This window comes from Lepidochelys kempii, chromosome 2 (genome assembly GCF_965140265.1).
Source record: "Lepidochelys kempii isolate rLepKem1 chromosome 2, rLepKem1.hap2, whole genome shotgun sequence".
Classification (NCBI taxonomy): Eukaryota; Metazoa; Chordata; order Testudines; family Cheloniidae; genus Lepidochelys; species Lepidochelys kempii.
Window position 1 is genome coordinate 10,121,274 of NC_133257.1, and position 18,412 is coordinate 10,139,685.

The 18,412-nt window shown below is 43.5% G+C and overlaps 2 protein-coding genes across 18 annotated transcripts in view; one reads left to right on the forward strand and one right to left on the reverse strand.

The window, feature by feature from the left end:
* PTK2 (protein tyrosine kinase 2) overlaps positions 1–10,914 on the forward strand; it is a 377,029-nt gene extending 366,115 nt beyond the window's left edge. For all 17 annotated transcript variants that reach the window (XM_073330034.1, XM_073330030.1, XM_073330031.1 and 14 more), the window contains 3 exons: positions 2,679–2,834; positions 3,540–3,620; positions 9,630–10,914. In XM_073330034.1, coding sequence (XP_073186135.1) covers positions 2,679–2,834; positions 3,540–3,620; positions 9,630–9,842 — 450 coding nt within the window. In that variant the 3' untranslated portion in view covers positions 9,843–10,914. The remainder of the gene's footprint in view (positions 1–2,678; positions 2,835–3,539; positions 3,621–9,629) is intronic.
* Positions 10,915–14,161: 3,247 nt separating this feature from the next.
* On the reverse strand, positions 14,162–17,186 carry RPLP1 (ribosomal protein lateral stalk subunit P1). The gene is made up of 4 exons (XM_073330040.1): positions 16,996–17,186; positions 16,094–16,168; positions 14,959–15,070; positions 14,162–14,301 (listed from the first exon to the last, which is right to left on the reverse strand). The coding sequence occupies exons 1-4, from the start codon at positions 17,065–17,067 to the stop codon at positions 14,222–14,224; spliced, it is 339 nt and encodes a 112-aa protein (XP_073186141.1). The 5' UTR covers positions 17,068–17,186; the 3' UTR covers positions 14,162–14,221.
* Between the last annotated feature and the right edge of the window lie 1,226 nt (positions 17,187–18,412).

An 18,412-nucleotide genomic window follows, 5' to 3' on the forward strand; every position in this document is an offset into this window, starting at 1 on the left:
TATCAAGCCATGGATTATTAGCCATGTTAAAAAATACCAGCACTTCACCTGGTACGCTTTCCTACTATGAAAAAGACCCCTAACTCCATTTACCACTTTGCTATTTGCCAGATTGGTTTGTTCCTGTCAAGCTTTGCATGTCCTCTTCCCCATTTATTTTGTAAAATGTAAGCATGAGTGCATGGCAAATAACTTCATTTCCTGTGCTGGGGTGCTAAGAAGATTGCTCAGACATTATGCTTCCATAACAAATGGACCAATAGCTAACATGAGCCAGCCAAAATTGTTATGAATGCATTTTTGTTGCAGGCTTTTTTTTAACTGATCTCTAGTTACTGCACTTGTTTTGTTGGGGTTTTTCCTGCTGCATTTTATTAATATTGTTTTTCTTTTTTTCCCTTCCTTTGGTAAATTTCTTTAACCTTCCCACATATTCTGCTCAACAATAGCCATGGAGGGTAAGCACAGAGTGTGTGTGTTCGTGGCGTGTGCGTGCTATTCACAAATGGTTTTGCATGTGACTTGACAATAGAGATGATTTAAGTGTTTAATTTCTACTACAGTGTCACTGAAATGTATTAGAATCCACACAGCCTTGCACCACCAGCATAACCAATAACAATATTGATTTTCCCATCAATGTAAGAGATGGATGCTTTATCCTTGTATTTTCTATCAGCACCTACATAGCGGAATGCAACAAATCTGGATTACTCTGTGCTAAATCCTGGATTCCTTACTCAGGCAAAGTGCCTAGGCATTTCTATGGCCTCATCACTGTAGTATGTGAGTGCTTCCCAGGTATTTAAAAATACAAATTAGGGTTTGTTTTTTTTTCTTTCCACTCTGTAGACTTAAGCTTAAATAGCTTTTTGTTTGCTTTTTTACATTTGTGTGTGAATGGGCATGAGAATTATTGAGGGAAAGCTAAGCAAGGAAATGAGTTTTGCATTTTACTTTGGAAGTGGTGAGGGCCATAGTCGTTTTTCTTTTCAGGGACTAAGGTCCCTAGTGTGAGCCGAGCTCCTATGAACAGTCCTCCTCCACCTACTGTCATGAGCCTCGTGCTTCCTGTGGAATCAAGCTGCCATGGTTACAGAAGGAGTGGCAATCTAGGTAGCTGGGGTCAGTTTCATGGAGGGCTTTGAATAGCAGGATAGAACCATTGAACTGCACTCTATTCCCTGGAGAGCCTGTGTAGAGAGCAGAGCTCTGGGGTAATGTGTCTCCTCAATGAGCTGTGTTGATACACTTGATGGAGTGCTCTGTTTTATACCAGTTAGAGCTTTTTCAGGGTCTGTGGCTTCATTCCTAGATATAGTGGGTTGTCATAATCAAACCTGGAAGTCTCAAATGCTTGGATCCCTGTGACCAGGTCTCTGTCCAACAGAGCAGAATACTACTCAGTTGCAGATGGAAGTGGACGTTTTTTGCTACAAAATGGTACTGGTCATCCAGTACCATTGAGGTATCTAAAAAAACTTTAAGGTTGTGGACTAGCTTTACAATCTAAGGGCAGATGCTGTTGAGAGTGGGGGTTTTTACAGAGGTGCCAAGTATTTCGAAGTCTGTTCCTCTTCCTATCAGGATCACCTCAGTCTTGCTTAGATTCTGCTTTAGCCTAGCTGGGGATCTATGGGAGTTTTGCTTGAGTTAAGGATTGCAGGATATAGCCTGGTATTTCTCTGATCTACCAGAGAGAAAATATTTTAAAAGGTTGAGTCTTAGCTGCATTGGCAGTGCTTTAATCCTGAGCATGTAAAATAAATACATTTTCATTTTCCTTCATGTTCCATGTGGATTCCACTAACAAAATGTTTGGTAATATACACTGCAGTACTCTTCCTCTTTGCTGCTGCATATGTTGCTAACAACTTATCCTTGACATGGGGATCGAAACAGTTGTCTGAAAATTTGGGCTCTGATACTCCATTGTCTTGAGCTTTGTGTTATTATTTGCACCCAGGCAGACTAAGTAAAAAGTGGGTGTAAAGCAAAGAATTATGATTTGGCAGTGTGCCCCATCTATTTGCACAGGTGTAAATGACTTCATGAGGTGCAAGGCAGTGAAGAGTCAAGTTCTTTATCTTTCAGGAAAAACTGTATTTTTGACCATGCAGGTAAATGTGTGAATTACCAGTTCCTGTATCAAAATAAATATGATCTAAGTTTTTGCTGAGAAAATGAGGGGTCTGAAAACCAAGTGGTCAGGTTGAACAATTTGCTCCCTAAAACTTGCACCATGAAATTCATTCCTGCCTTGAAGGTGAATTCTTGCAAAATTTCAGAGGGAACAATCTCTGCAGTTGAGAACCTCTAAGGAATTTTAAACATGCTGTAAATATTTTTCGGTACTTCTCATTCCCAGATTCTCTCAATGCTGCTTGTTCTGTTTAGCGAGTCATAAGGGGAGCTCTTCAAAGAATTCATGGTGTAAAATTCCTTCAACTTCATTTCACTAACCAAACTCAGTCGAAAAATAATTAGACTTAAATACCTTCAGATTTGACAGCAATGCTTAATCAAAAAGAACCTTGGGTACATTTTCAGGGGGTGTGGAGGGAAGGATCTTTCTTAAATCAGCAAATGACATCCTGGAGTTCTATTGAGTTTGTGAAGTAATCTAGCACCATCTCTTGGGGAAAGAGAGGAAAAACAGCATCTTTTTTTGCTCTTAGCTTCAGCCACAGGAAATCAGCCCTCCCCCCACTGCCAACTTGGATCGTTCCAATGACAAGGTGTATGAGAATGTAACTGGACTGGTGAAAGCTGTAATAGAAATGTCCAGTAAAATCCAGCCTGCCCCTCCAGAGGAGTATGTGCCCATGGTGAAGGTAAGAAGATGCCATTTTCTTCAATCATTCTTTTATTTCTGTCCTGACTGGCACCGTAGTTGTCAGTGCAAAAAATAGAACAACTGCGTAACACTGGAAAGCTTGTGAGCAGAAACATACCTGTCTGAGTCTGTGCATGCATTATTTACATTATCAGGACAGGGGTGCTTCGAAGGATATTGAAAAATCATTACCATCAGTAATCGACGCAAGACTGTCTATGATCATGAAGAATTGAATGTGGTCTGCAGCAATTTCTTTACTTTTTACAAAGAAAAAGTGGATTTTTTTTAAATCGACCTTTTGACAAACTTCAGCCACTGTCAGTTTGCTGTGTATATGTGTTTTCTCTGGTTAAGCCATTTTTCCATTTTATGGAAGCAAAAAATTCAGGGTGGAATTTTCAAAACTGCTTAGCAGCATTGCTCTGCTCTCATTTTGGTCAGTGGTCAAAGCAGTTAGGTCAATACTGAGAGCTTTTGAAATTCTCGACCGAAATCCTTTGACATCCACAATAATTTTTAAAGATGTAATAGGTGTTTGGTTAAGAGATGTAAGGACATAAATGATGTACTTAAGATGAAGGAAATAAAATAGTGCTGAAAGGGCATAATCGAATCGGAAAGTATTGGAACATTGTTGTGCTGCACTCTGTCCTGTTACAATGTCACTTCGATTTTTTTATTTTTGTTTTTAATTTATTAGGAAGTTGGTTTGGCACTACGAACTTTACTGGCAACAGTAGATGAGACCATTCCAGTGCTCCCTGCAAGCACTCACCGAGAGGTATGTAAGGATTTGCTCATATACGATTCAGTACATTAAGTGTCAAGTCATTTTCAACTAGGATAATTATTGGGACATGTATTGTATCATGAGCTTTTATAAATATTAAAATACTAGATCCTTTTAATTTATTCACATACTGACACATTTCTTCTTCAAGTAATGTTCTCATGAGTGCTCCATTTCAGATGCACATGTGCCTTGAGCCCTAAATTGGAAATTTTTCTGCTAACAGTGCCTGTTTGGCCTACACTTGTGCCCTATGCCTCCTCGTGCAGGACACCAAGGCTATATAGGGATGTGCAGGCAAACCACCCTCAGCTCTGTCTCTGCTGCCTTGGCCGGAGACAGAGCTCGAATGTGCTCACCTTGAGCGTGCCTCGGTTATTTCATATTCTTCTTATAGATGTTCGTTAAGTTTTGTTAGTATGGTTGTTAATAGTAGTTATAATTACTTAGTAGGTGTTAGTAGTGAGAGAATACTTTGTTTTTTCTTCTCCTCTCTTTTTTCCTTGGAGAGCCTTGTCATCTTGGCAGGGAATGACTGGGTTGCTAGGCTTCAGACGGTCCCTCTCATGCCAAGAGGCCATATCTGTGAGCTATGGTTGATTGGGGGAGTCCCATGTCTCCCAAAAGTGCAATTTCTGCCAGCTCTCAAGTCAAGGACAAGGAAGAACAGGGAGATTAAGCTCAGATTGTTATTGATGGAGCACTCACTTTGATCAGCATCTGAATCAGGTTAGGGGACCTGCCCCGTGTACATCTGTCTCTGCACAGATCCAGTGACCTTGGCACAGGCTTCTCCTAAGAACACGAGGTCATTGGGGGCTTCTTAGATGGCTTCCAAAAAGAGACGTATGGACTCTCATCTCAAGGAGCCTACTCCAAAAAAGCCCAAATCCCATGTAAAATCTATAGCCTTCAAAGCTTCGACCTCTCAGCTTGGTACTGTTGACTTGAAGAACTCCTCCTCCGAGGCCAGCAGAGCTGGAAAGCCCTGGAGCTTGAGAGAGAGACATGGCTCCAAAAGGGCTTCTGTACCCTCTATCCAGGGTCAAGGAGGGCAAGCATAAACACCCTGATCTGGTACTGTCAGACTCAGTCCCACTGTTGGCACCTGTCCATTCACCACCATCGGTACTGAGCAAGCAACACTGCCAAACTCCATTGACACCTACATCAGTACACCTGCCATTCATGGTACCATCATCTTTGGCTACCATGTCAGTACCAAGTCCCTACTCAATACTGCAAGAGTGCAGATATGTGAGAGACCTGTCCATAATGGATGTGCCAGAATCCCCACTCCACATGGGTATCGAGCATCTTTTGGTACCAAGACCACAGTCTCAAGACTGATACCATCCCTCAGAACTGCAGGACTGTCCACTCCTTTCTACGTGGGCTCCTCCACTGAACGATGTTGAGGAGCATTAAGGGGACTTCCAGTTGGTTTCTTCTTTCAATCTAGTGTTCCCCAACATATCCTGTCAAGAACTCATTCTTTGACAGTCACAGGGAAGATCGCAACTGCCATCAAAGGTGATGGAACCAACTCTGCATGCCACCCCCACTCCTGTATGGGCTCCCTCTCTGGTGGCGATACTGGGATCCCTGGACTTCTTACCAACAACAATTCTCCAGACCACCAGTACCGTCTCAAAGGGAGGCTAGGGTTGCTCAGTCTTCTCCTCCCCAACCACACAGGAGGAGACATTTGAGGAACAGGAGGCCAGGGTGGATAAAGAGGCCACCTATCAAATGCCGATCTCATCCTTGTCTCCAGATGAAGCTGTTGTGCCTACACCACCTTCCATGGCTGGTGATTTTCAGCAAGTTCAAGATCTTATAAAGAGGATAGTTGACATTCTTCAAATTCCACTCGAAGAGGTCAGGGATTCACTACTCAAGCTGTTGGATATACCACAGTCAGGAGCACACTCCAGGGCGGCATTACCCATCAGCAAAGCTCTTTTGGATCCAGCAAAGGCTGTGTAGCAAACAACTGCTACTATTCCACCAACGTGTAAAAGGGCAGATAAGTATTATATTCCCCCTAAGGACTCTGATTTCTTATTCTCCCACCCTCCACATAACTCTATAGTAGTGGATGCAGTAAACAAGCAGGGCAGGCAACGCTTCTCCAGGTCTGCTCCACATGACAAGGACCGAAAGAGACTGGATTTATTTGGACGGAAGTCCTGTTCATCAACAACCCTGCAATTCAGGATCGCAAACTATCAGATGCCAAATAGTTTCACAGACTAGAATAGATTGATGGTCTTTATTGAACACCTGACATAGGCACATAGAGAGCAATTCCAGTCCTTCATTTCAGATGGCCAATTATTGGCCAGGACCTTTCTTCAAGCATACCTGGATGTTTTGGACACTGCTGCCAGATCCATCTCCACAACAGTAGTTATGCACAAGCCATCATGGCTCCAGCTTTTGGGATTTCAGGAAGAAGTACAGAACACCATTGAAGACTTCCCCTTCGTTGGTCATAAGCTTTTCTTGGAGACCACAGATGAGTCCTTCCATACACTGAAGGACGCTAGAGCCACTTTACGTTCCTTGGGCATATATACACCTACAAATATGGGACCATTTAGGTCACGAACTGCCCAGAGGCTGCATCCTGCTCAGTTCTCTGGATTCCATAGATCCACCAAATCCCACAGGAAAATACATAAGTTTCAGAGGAAGAGGGATGCCCACCGACCCTCCACAACCACACAACAATGTTCGAAGCAGCAATTTTGATGGGCCAGTCGAGGGTTCAGATGAGTCTGGTTTTACAGCTGCACCAATTTGCCCACCACGCTCCCTTTAGGGACCACATTTCCTATTTCCAGCATTCCTGGAGATGGGCTACTACAGATAGGTGGGTCACAGAAGTCATAACATCGAGCTATACTGTCCATTTTACAGCACTGCCTCTCTTCAATTCCTCATGGGGTTTATATTAAGACAGGAGATGAACTGTCTTCTCCTGGTAGTAGCAATAGAGCCAGTCCCTCCCCCTCACAGGGTCAAGAGGTTTTACTTGAAGTATTTCCTCAGACCAAAGAAGGATGGAGGGTGGAAGCTGATCTTAAATCTAAGACATCCAAACAAGTTTGTAAAGCCTCAGAAGTTCAGTATGGTGACTCTGGCAGCGATATTTCCTTCACTGGAGAAGGGGGATTGGTTTTCGGCCCTCGACCTACAAGATGCCTATTTCCATATAACGATACGCGCCGTTCCCACAGGAAATATCTACAATTCACTGTAGGTGAGGATCATTTCCAATACAGAGTATTTCATTTCAGTTTATCCTGTGCCCCAAGGTTGTTCTCCAAAGCCCTGGCAATAGCGGCTGCTTACCTCCAACAGGAGGACATCCTAGTCTTCCTGTACCTTGACGACTGGCTACTCAAGAGCCATTCTTACAAAGCAGTTCTGTCTTCTACCCAGACAGCCCTTGCTCTTTTCCAAGAGTCGGGTCTTCAGCTCAATATAAGGAAATCCATGTTAACCCCCTGAAGAAGATTCAGTTTATAGGGGCTTCTTTGGAATCATTGACTGAGGGTTTTTAGTCTCTTAGATATGTTCGTAACTTTGTCAGATTTGGTATGGACAATTCAGGGGAGTCCTTGGACTGCTATAAGGAACGGGCTTCAGCTTCTGGGACACACGGCAGCTTGCACTTAGATGACCGACCACACAACGCTATGCCTTCGCTGCATTCAAGGTTGGCTCAGAACAACCTATTCTTCAGTCAGACACACCTTGGACAGGCAGGTGACAAGCTAATGTGGTCTTGGGATGCATCAGGTGAGGTATTTCCAGTAGAGATAAGGAGGTGTTAGTACCGTTATACAAGGCACTGGTGAGACCTCACCTGGAATACTGTGTGCAGTTCTGGTCTCCCATGTTTAAGAAGGATGAATTCAAACTGGAACAGGTACAGAGAAGGGCTACTAGGATGATCCGAGGAATGGAAAACCTGTCTTATGAAAGGAGACTCAAGGAGCTTGGCTTGTTTAGCCTAACCAAAAGAAGGTTGAGGGGAGATATGATTTCTCTCTATAAATATATCAGAGGGATAAATACCATGGAGGGAGAGGAATTATTTAAGCTCAGTACCAATGTGGACCCAAGAACAAATGGCAATAAACTGGTCATCGGGAAGTTTAGACTTGAAATTAGATGAAGGTTTCTAACCATCAGAGGAGTGAAGTTTTGGAATAGCCTTCCAAGGGAAGCAGTGGGGGCAAAAGACCTATCTGGCTTTAAGATTAGACTTGATAAGTTTATGGAGGAGATGGTATGATGGGATAACATGATTTTGGCAATTAATTGATCTTTAAATATTCATGGTAAATAGGCCCAATGGCCTATGATAAGATGTTAGGTGGGGTGGGATCTGAGTTACTACAGAAAATTCTTTTCCTGGGTATCTGGCTGGTGAATCTTGCCCATATGCTCAGGGTTTAGCTGATCACCATATTTGGGGTCGGGAAGGAATTTTCCTCCAGAGCAGATTGGAATAGGCCCTGGAGGTTTTTCACCTTCCTCTGTAGCATGGGGCATGGGTCACTTGCTGGAGGATTCTCTGCTCCTTGAAGTCTTTAAACCACGATTTGAGGACTTCAGTAGCTCAGACATAGGTGAGAGGTTTTTCGGAGGAGTGGGTGGGTGAGATTCTGTGGCCTGCGTTGTGCAGGAGATCGGACTAGATGATCATAATGATCCCTTCTGACCTTAATATCTATGAATCTATTATGCTCTCCTTCTTAAATGAGTCATTCTCATCACCCCCAACTTACCCAGACAGTTCTAGTTTCTGAGTCCCCTACACATGTCCTCTCAGTCGCCGATCAAAATTCAGTCCTTTTCCGATCTCCTGACACAGGAGAAAGGCAGAATCCATGTCTCTTCTATCCTTGAAAGTTCTGTTCCTGGTAGCCATCACCTCAGCCAGGAAGGTGTCTCAGAGTACTGATGACAATCCACCTTACACCATATTCCATAGAAACAAAGTCATAGCATTTACATCCTAAGTTCATCCACAAAGTAGTTTCAAAATTTCACACGAACAGTCAATTCACTTACCTGTGTTTTTTTCCAAAACCACATGCATCTGAAAAAGAAAGTGGATGTCATTCCCCCAACACGCGACAAGCCTTAGCCTTTTGCCTGCAAAGGACAAAAACAATCAGAAAATCTCCCAGATTGTTTATAGCTGTAGTGGAAAGAGTTCAAAGTCAAGATATATCTTCTCAGAGAATCTCTAAATAGATCTCGCACTGTATCTTACTCTGCTATAAGCTAACATTCTTCCCCCTCATGGAGTGAGGGCTCATTCTACAAGAGCACAAGTGAGTCAGGGTTAAATTTTTTCCCAGGTCATTGTGTCTGTGCCTGCAAAATCTGAATGAACAGGGGTCAATGAGAATGGTAGAAGAATATGATTCTTAGAGTATGAGAGATGCTTAGTGACTCTCCCCTTCCAAATGTTTACTTCACCTGCTGTGTGGTTTGTTAAAATATCTGTAGCTTACACCTTCGTATTTATTGTATTTTATTATTGCTTAGATAATCAGTGTTAAGATAATTTTAAGAAAAAGGCCTGAGAGAGGATGATTTAGGAACCTGGAAACAGATTTAGGAATCTGATCTATGTGACCATAGGTGCTGGAACTAGGGGTGTTGCTGCAGCTCATGGCTTGAAGTAGTAATAACGACCCAAATACGTGGTTTCCATCTTCAGCATCAGCACTATAAAAATTGTTCCAGCACCACTGTCTAGGACAGAGGTTCAAATTCAGCACTGGTGAATAGTGTCCTCTAGTTATTAACACTAGATGGCTGTTCAGTGGCCTGGAAGAGCGAATTCTTGGTCTAGTTTGTCGTGGACAAAGCCACGGTTAGGAATTCCATCGTGAGTGTGATACCCCAGTTTTATTTGCCTCCTCTGAAAATGCTGCCTGCAGGGCCTGACTGAATCTTGTATCTTTCCAGATTGAGATGGCACAGAAGCTGTTGAACTCTGACTTGGCTGAACTGATTAACAAGATGAAATTGGCACAGCAATACGTCATGACTAGCCTGCAGCAGGAATACAAAAAGCAAATGCTCACAGCTGCTCATGCTCTGGCTGTGGATGCCAAAAACTTGCTGGATGTTATTGATCAAGCCAGACTGAAAATGATTGGTCAGTCCAGACCCCATTAAACACTGAGGAAGAATTTTTTGTCATTCTTTTTAGGAATATTGCTCATGTAAGGATGTTATCTAGCCTTCCACCAGCGGTGAGGATTAACCCTGCATAGTCCTGGATTTCCAGTGACTCCTGCTTCATCAGACCTGATTGACAGCTGTTGGTTTTCTCTCTCTCTCATTATAAAAGTTTAACCAAGTTTTTACCATAAAGCCAAGATGGTCTGGGATTCAAAATGTGGCATTATCGCAGAATGAAGTTTGTACAGAAGCCCTTGGGAATCGTGACTGGGGAAGACAATTACATTTTACATCATCACATAGGATGTGTGTTACCTAAAATTGCCAAGGGGTTACAATCTCAGAGCCAGGACTGTCCGAGCTGCAGATTGGAGAAAAATATTGTGAGGTGAAGAATTCTGGGAAACCTCAGGGCTGAGAATTCTTGCCCACAGTATGCAAGCTATCCAGACTGGAATTTTTTATTAGAACACTTACGTCGCAATATGCTAATCACGATTTACAGAGAAAGAAAATAAAAAAAGCTATATTTTCAAGCCTTCAGTCATTTCAAAGGAAACTAAAGCCCTCTTCATCTTTCTGCCTTTTACTTTTATGTGGATGTGTGAAACGTTTGTTTGGAAACTAGCTGTAGAACACAACTGAAAACTCTTGTGTGTCTTTTCACCAGAATAACTTGCCAGTTTTTTGTAGCAATGTTATTTTCCTTGGAAGCAAAAAGCTGCTTTGTACCAGAGCAACTCAGAGCCGCATTTAGAAGAGAAGTTCTGTAACCATATGTGTTCCCCATTTTTATATAATTTATACAGAAAGATTAAAGCCATGTTGAATATTTTAAATCCACTGTAGTTAACTAACCCATCTTTGAGTCTATCTTGCCTGGGAGGAGTTACAGCAGAGCAGTGTGAATGTTTTCTTTGATTTTTTTTTCCAGTTACACCATCTGTTCTGTTAAATAAAAACCACCATGCTCCCTTTTGTTTGATGGGGGTTATAAATTATTCTCAGGAAGAATATAATGAACTGTACAGTTACTTTGACCTATTAAAAAGGTGTTACCAGTGAAGTCCTGGCTGTAACATTTCTTCCTATGCTGCAGAGCACAAAGCGTTTTGGAGGAGTTTTCTGACCTTGCTTTTTTCATCAATCGTAAATTTCAGCAGTTTATGTAGACTTAAAAAAACAGAAGGGCACTGTTGGGAGGAAGGCCAAAAAATTGACCTTATGATAAATCCTTTCACGTTAAGGTACACACAACTCTGCAGAGCATTTCTCCACCCAAACCTAATGTTAAGGGAGGAAAAAATTCATTCCCACAACCTAGTTCCCCCAAAAAAGCAACAGATAGCTTAAACAAAGGCAAATAAAGTTTTTCAGCAATATATAAACCTTCACTTTCCCAGTTCTTCACAGGTTCCTGTCCTGGTAGCATGGATGAGCAGCCATTTTCTCCCCTCAGAGCCCATTCCTCAGCATTCCCATCTTTTGATATGCTGGCTTTAAGGAACCCCTAGTTGTTTTATATATGCTAAAATCTTCCCACTAACACCACAAAAACAAAAAACACCCTAAGGCACATCTCAGCAAGTGAAATTATGTGGAGTTTCTAGGCCAACCCATTTAGGACTTGAACCCTACAAAATCGTTAAAAACAAGTGAACTTAATGTAAATTATCAAAATACTATGCATTTCTAACTTTGTGTAACCAAAACTTATCAGAACTGAAATGTCAGGAAGATAAAGTTGAAAATTGGGCTATTTCTGAAAATTTCAGCTTCCTCCTTAACTAGGGATGGGTTGATTGCTTTTCCATTCAAATACATTTTAAAATAGGATATACTTTCTTCAATTGTCAACTTATTTATAACTGTGGCTGTTGCTTAACATAGTCCATGAAAGTTACCATTCTCCTGCTATATAGACATGAATTCAGTCAAGAAAAAAAGAATTGAGCCTGCATTGAGGAAAGCAACAGATTTTGAACACCAAAATACCATGGAAACGTAGGTTTGTTTTAACTTCTCTGCCTATTTCATTGACAGATGGCGTGCGGGAGCATTTCATGACTCCTCTGATCTTTGTCCAACTTCTTTGCTGCTTCAAGCTAATATGCTCAGGCAGCTCAGCGCTTAACGCAAGACAAATTGAAATCCAGTACTGTGAGAGTGGTGGGATTGAGTGCAGAGCATAAACTGAAAGATGGGCTGACAACTCAGGACTAGTCAGAGATACATTGTGGTTTCATCTGAAACTCCTGCACACAGACAATAAGACAAGTTAAAAAAACACAGAATCTCACCTAAAATTGGTATTTCAGAATTCAGTGTTTTTTAAACAAGGTAACTTCCTGGCCCAGGTTACCCCCCAGGGGGTAGTCACAGATGTATCTACTTACACAAGTAGAACATGGGATGTGCTGTGGATAAATGAGCTGTCTTTCAATTTTAACAGTTGCGCTATTGTTTTACCTTGTTAATTACTTTATTTTAAAAATATCTTTTGCTTTTCATACAATTGAATTTCTGAGTGAAAGATTTAGGAATTACAGATGGGTTCCTGTGAAAAATGAGCCAGTTTTTTTGAGCTACTTTCCGTTGTTTGTTTTTAAAAAAGCAGATACTGAAGAAAAACAGAAGGGGGACCCTATGACCGAGAGCTCTTTAGGATTTCTGGAAGTTAACCTGAAAAGATTCATTATAGAACTGCAACTTGAAAGTTTTGGTTCAGTTTGTGGCCATTTATTTGAACCTTTCCTTGTATTCAGAGCAATTGCTTGGTGTTGTAAGGAAGGATTTTGGCTTTCTTCCTACATGTTCTAATCTAGGGATTCTCAAACTGGGGTCATGAGGTTATTACATAGGGGGTTGCGAACCCTGCTTTGCCACCAGCATTTATAATATTTTTTTAAAGTTTTAAATTTATACTGGGGGTTGCACTCAAATTTTCTGTGTGAAAGGTGTCATCAGTACAAAAGTTTGAGAACCACTGATCTATAGATTTCTTAAAGAATTGAGGTTGCAAAGTGAAATTCAAGTCAGTTGAACAGGGGTTCTTCCCCACTCATTCAACAGGTGAACATTTTAAGGGGGTTGGATGTTCACAAAATTGCATTAATTACAGAATAACTTTGTATAAAAGTTCAAGTTGCTCTCTGTGATACAGAAAACCATTGTAGCTACCTGACCCTCTGCAAGAGGAAGCAGAGTTTTGTACAGAAATTTGAATTGGTCTAAAAAATGCTCTTAGCTTTAAGTATTGTATACTAACTCTGATAAATTCCTTTTCAGAGAATTTAACCAACTTGCCAGCTTTAATGAAAGGGGGAAGGAGGCACAATACAACTTCATCTTAACTGAGAGAAGTGTGGGTCACATTTATTAGTTCAAAGTTACGGTTTAACTTAAAACATTGAATAAAACAGAAGCTTCTTAGGGGATAGTAGGCCCTCAGTGTTTTGTCCTAAGCTCCAGCCTTTGACATCTATCTATGATGGAAAAATAAAAACACTGGTGTAGATGTGAGTTGAATATAGCCCTTGTATGTGGGTGTAGTGTCATGGAAGGGGACTACAGGGTGATGTATACAGTAGCCTTCTCTTCATTCATACATATGGTGAAAGTTCACATGGGCTCTGTCCAGGACCTGATTAAGGTATAAGGAGATTGGCTTTTTTTGGTCCAATGGCAACTATTTTATCATTCACCCGCTATTGACCAAAGTCTTAGTTTCAATCACTTTCAAAAAAGGAGGCAGCAGCCCTTCATCACACATAAACTAAATTTCTACACAAGGCCAGGTGCAGTACTATTATCAAAAAAGCAAGATTAAAATTTTTTTTCCTGCTGCTTGAAAATGCCTTGGCTGAATGATTAAACATCTGAGTGCAGTTCTACTGAAAAAAGGGGGTGATTAGATCAAAGATGAGAACCATCAATAGTCCTACTCATCCTCCTTAATTTAGCACCCCTAGTATCATGTATATTTTAAAGAGTAATGCTACTGGACAGGTTGAAGTGTCATTTTACTAGGACAGTGACCACTACAACTTCCCCTGCACAAACTGGACCTGAATGTGGTAGCAATTTCAGCTAATGTCTTTAAACTGCCACAGCACTTAATACAAGAACAGTTTTATGCTGTCCTTACAATGGGTCTTAATGTGAGTAAAAAGTTTTCAGAGAAAATCAAGTTGTGTACAATACAGTAGTGACTTTTGGGACATGGGAGGATATAGGACCAGTCTGATGACTTGTGTTTCCTAATCCCCTCTCCACTTTTAAGAGTTCAAAAAAAAAAACACACCCTCCTCACATTCTTTAAAGACCAGATTAAAGAGTGTTTTGTTTTATTACAGATAGTACAAAAAGTCAGTTTAGTCAAAGAGACCAAAACCCATGTCATCATCAGATTCCTCAGATTCTTCTTTCTTTTCTTCCTCTTTCTTCTCCTCAGCTGAAAAGGAAGAAAATGGTTAGCATCTTATCCTGAAAATTTGATATTACTGAAAAGTGATGTAGGGAGACCTAACTAAACTCCACAAAGTTTGAGATACAAGAATCAAATTACATTGGAAAGGTAAAGTTACAATTGTGGTGATTCAGGAGCATGCTAGTACACCACCCACAGATAATCTAATCCACATCATCATCAATGCCCTTACTCCATGCAGTGCTTTTGATGACCAACATTGGAAGAAAGGGAGCTAAGGCACGGCTATTAGCATTATAGTAACAAGCCCCCCTCAATCCAAAAGATGTAAGTTTACAAGCTAGAAATATTCTCCTTTTCCAATTATGAAAAAAGTTCTGCCCTTTAACCTAGTCAGATAACAGTATAGTTTTGCAGGTTGAGTCCATACATAGACCTTGGAGACAAAAGAATTTAAAAGTTTACTGTAGCAAGCCACACAAATTTCCATTTGCAATCAACAGTATTTCCTAAAGTTAAACTCCTTTCCTCTCACAAGTTCACCCATATTAAGATGTTTAAGAGCACAAAGCAGTAGTAAGTATTCAGAAAAGGTACAGCAGTGAGATACTTGACACTGTTTGTACAGTAACAGCATTTTGTACACCCATTTCGTCCACACCCATCCAAGAGCTCACTTACCAGGGGCAGCACCACCAGCAGGAGCAGCACCCCCTGCAGGAGCAGCAGCAGCTGGAGCACCACCAGCTCCTACATTACAGATCAGGCTTCCAATGTCAATGTTAGCTAGAGCCTAAGAATAGTAAACATTTATTAGTACATTTTACAAAAGTTGCACAATTTACAGCTGTCCCACTATTGTAAGGAAATTTAAAATTGGCATAATTCAGCTCTTTATCCTTACCAGTTCCCAAGTTAGATTTAATCAGGCATTTACTTACTAATGTGCATGGGATGCTATCAGTCTGGTACTGAATTACAGTTGCTCTATCTTCCATGTCAATTTACAAAACAAGTTTATCAAAACAATTCAGCAGACACTTGAGACAGCTACTGAATTTTGATCAAACCAAGTTGTTAACTGAACATCTGTCATGCCATCTTTAACATTAACTGTTCTAAGCAATTTTCTTCTCCCAGCTTGATCAAAATTTGGCTAAAAGATTCAGTGCACAATAAAGGAATGAAGCTGCACACGTCAGAATGCATAATTTGGCTTGAAGTACTTTTGACAAGCGAAGAGGCAGGAGAAAGAACAAACCATCCTGAGTCCCAGATCCTTGATTAAGTTTTCAGGGTAATATTTAGAAAAGTTATCCTTTCACTTGTAGGCCTAGTACACACATTGGTAAGTCAGTTTGTTTCTCTATAAACTCCATGTCAGTTCCTTTTCAGACTGAATCTGAAAATAAGATGACCAATCCTAACCTTCAAGGACATTGAAGTTTTTTCTATTAGAGGTGTACACTGCAGTCAGTGTCTCTATTTTGCTAATATTTGCCTCCACCAACAGTACTCAATGCTGATAAATGCTTAATTTGCTAATTGGGTTATCTGTTTGCTGCCAGTTTGGTATTTCATCAAAGGAAGAGTATTCTCAAAACATTAACCCCAATTGAATTATTCACAGTAATTTTATAGATATCTTAAGATCCATCTTAGTGACCCATGTCAGAACCACCTAGCTTTTGTTTTGTGATCTGCAGACTACTCACAAGGCATTTTATAGCTGTGTCCAGGCTGCAGGCATCTGTGGCATGTGCTATGCTTGGATCAGACTTAAATACTTTGTTTAACCACCTCTGTTATTTCTTACCTTTGCAAACAGGCCCGGCCAGAAAGGTTCAACATTTACTCCAGCTGCTTTAATAAGTGCATTAATTTTGTCCTCCTGAAAAAATTCATTAAGAACATTGTTAGAACAGAAACTGAAGAGTCATGCACAATGCATATACTTCATGTCACTGTAGCCCAGTCTCACAATTGCAAATAATGTCAATTCCTCAAAACTTTTGCAAACTATGATCAACTCCCTTGAATAGAATAATGTGGACAGAGACCAGTCTTGAGTGCCGAGATTCTGCTCAGTCCTAGAAACTGTGAAGTGCGTGGACAGCTGACAGCATGACCAGAGCCACTCACACCACCTCAGTTTCCCTATCTGTAACATGGGCAGAGCGACACTGATCTCCTTTGCCCACCCCTGCGAGGGCTGCTGCCCAAGAGCCCTACCTAGGAGCCAGGCGCGGCGTGAGCCTCGAACGCCAGCCTAAGGAACACCCGGGCCCGGCTGGTCCCTGCCCCTTCGGGCTCGGGGTCAGGCCGCGGCTGCCGGTGCCCTGGCCTCTCCCCCACCCCCGCCTTCCTGACCCGCCCTGGCACAGCGGGGGGGGCCCCGGGCTCGGGACCATGGGGGGAGGGACGCGCGGCGGCACTCCGCCCCCCCCTCGCCCCGGGCGGGCATCTTTCCACGGAAGCCCGCCCCGCCCTCGCGGCACAACGCGGACCCCGGGCAGCCGAGGAAGGAGCCGCGTCGCTGGGCCCCGCCCCCCTCCCCGTCAGGCTGAGGGGGCACCGACCCCTCCCCCCGGGAGGACGCGGCGGGACTCCCCACCTCCCCCTCCGGCGGGGCGGGCGCCCCCGTCCCACCCAGGCCGAGGAGCTGCCCCATCCCCGCGCCGCCGCCATCTTGCGGCGCGTGGGGCCGGCCTCGCTCACCGTGACGGTGACCTCGTCGTCGTGCAGGATGAGCGCGGCGTAGATGCAGGCGAGCTCGGAGCTGGAGGCCATGGCTGAACGGGCGGGTGGCGGTGGGGCGCGGTGCTAGTCGCCGGGATGTAACGGCCTTAGCTTCAGCTGAAGGACACAGCACCTTGGGCCGCCAGAGAGACGAGAGAAAGGGGGCGCTTTGGGGAAGTGTTTATATATCCAGCCTTAGCCAATCACAGCCCAGAATGAGATCTCTCCGCCAGTCAGTCGAAAGCTGGATATTCTTGCCCAATAACAGAATGCATCGTCCTAGCCAATCAGTGCTCGGCCCCGCCTCTCGCGGGAGTGACGGACACTCACGGAAGTACCCGAGGACAGCCGAGCAGGGAAAGGTGTGTGCAGAGCGACCCCACCGCAGCCGCTAGGGGGAGCAGGAGCGAAGTGGAGGGATTTCTTCCCGGCGCGCCTTGCAAGAGAGTGTCTCCCGCTCTCGGGCACAGGCCCGCTGGAGTCATCGTGCCGCTTCCCGCGCCCCGCTTCCCGCACCCGGGGCAGAGGCGTGCATCCCCGCGTCCCCGCAGAAAGGTCAAAGCACAGCGGAGCGAGCCTTGCGTACACGCAACCTGCTGGCAAATGAGAACCACCACCAGACAAAAATCACATCCACGCTAAAATAAATTGGTTAGTCTCTAAGGTGCCACAAGTCCTCCTGCTCTTTCTAGCCACGCTGTGCTAAACAGCAGCTGCTGGCGTAATGCTAGGAAATAGCGTCATCTCCTTCCCAGCATTCCTGTGAGTCACGTATTTATTACGTTATTAAATGCCCCAAAATTGTGTGAGCACAAGGGCTGTCAATTTTGCAATCCCTGAAAACCAAACCCCCCCCCAGCCCCCGAGGCCCCGCCCCGTTTTTTCCTGCAAGGCCCTTCCCTCTGCCATCCCCTCCCCTCCATCACTTCCTCTCCCATCCCCCAGGACTCACCTGCCTCCTGCAGAGCTGGGCTGGGAGGAGCTGAAGTGGAGCCTTCCCACCTGCCCAATCGGGTACAGCAGGGGGTCAGTCCCCGGACTCCCAGGGCGAGGGACTGGGGTGGGGAAATCAGGGCACAGTGGGGCTTCCCGGAGCGAGGGGCCAGGGTGGGGAAATCGGGGCACAGGGGGCAGACAGGTTACACCGGTACCTACTTTGGAGCCGGGAGCCAGTCAGTTCTCTCTAAAAAGAACAGGAGGACTTGTGGCACCTTAGGGACTAACAAATTTATTTGAGTATAAGCTTTCGTGAGCTACAGCTCACTTCATCGGATGCGTTCAGTTCTCTCTGTCAGGCTGGGGGGACGGGAAGGGCAGTAGCTGCTAAGCAAAGCCCCTCCAGCAGCAGCAGCTGCTCTTCCCGCCCAAGGTGGCGGAGGCCAGTTATTGCAGGCAA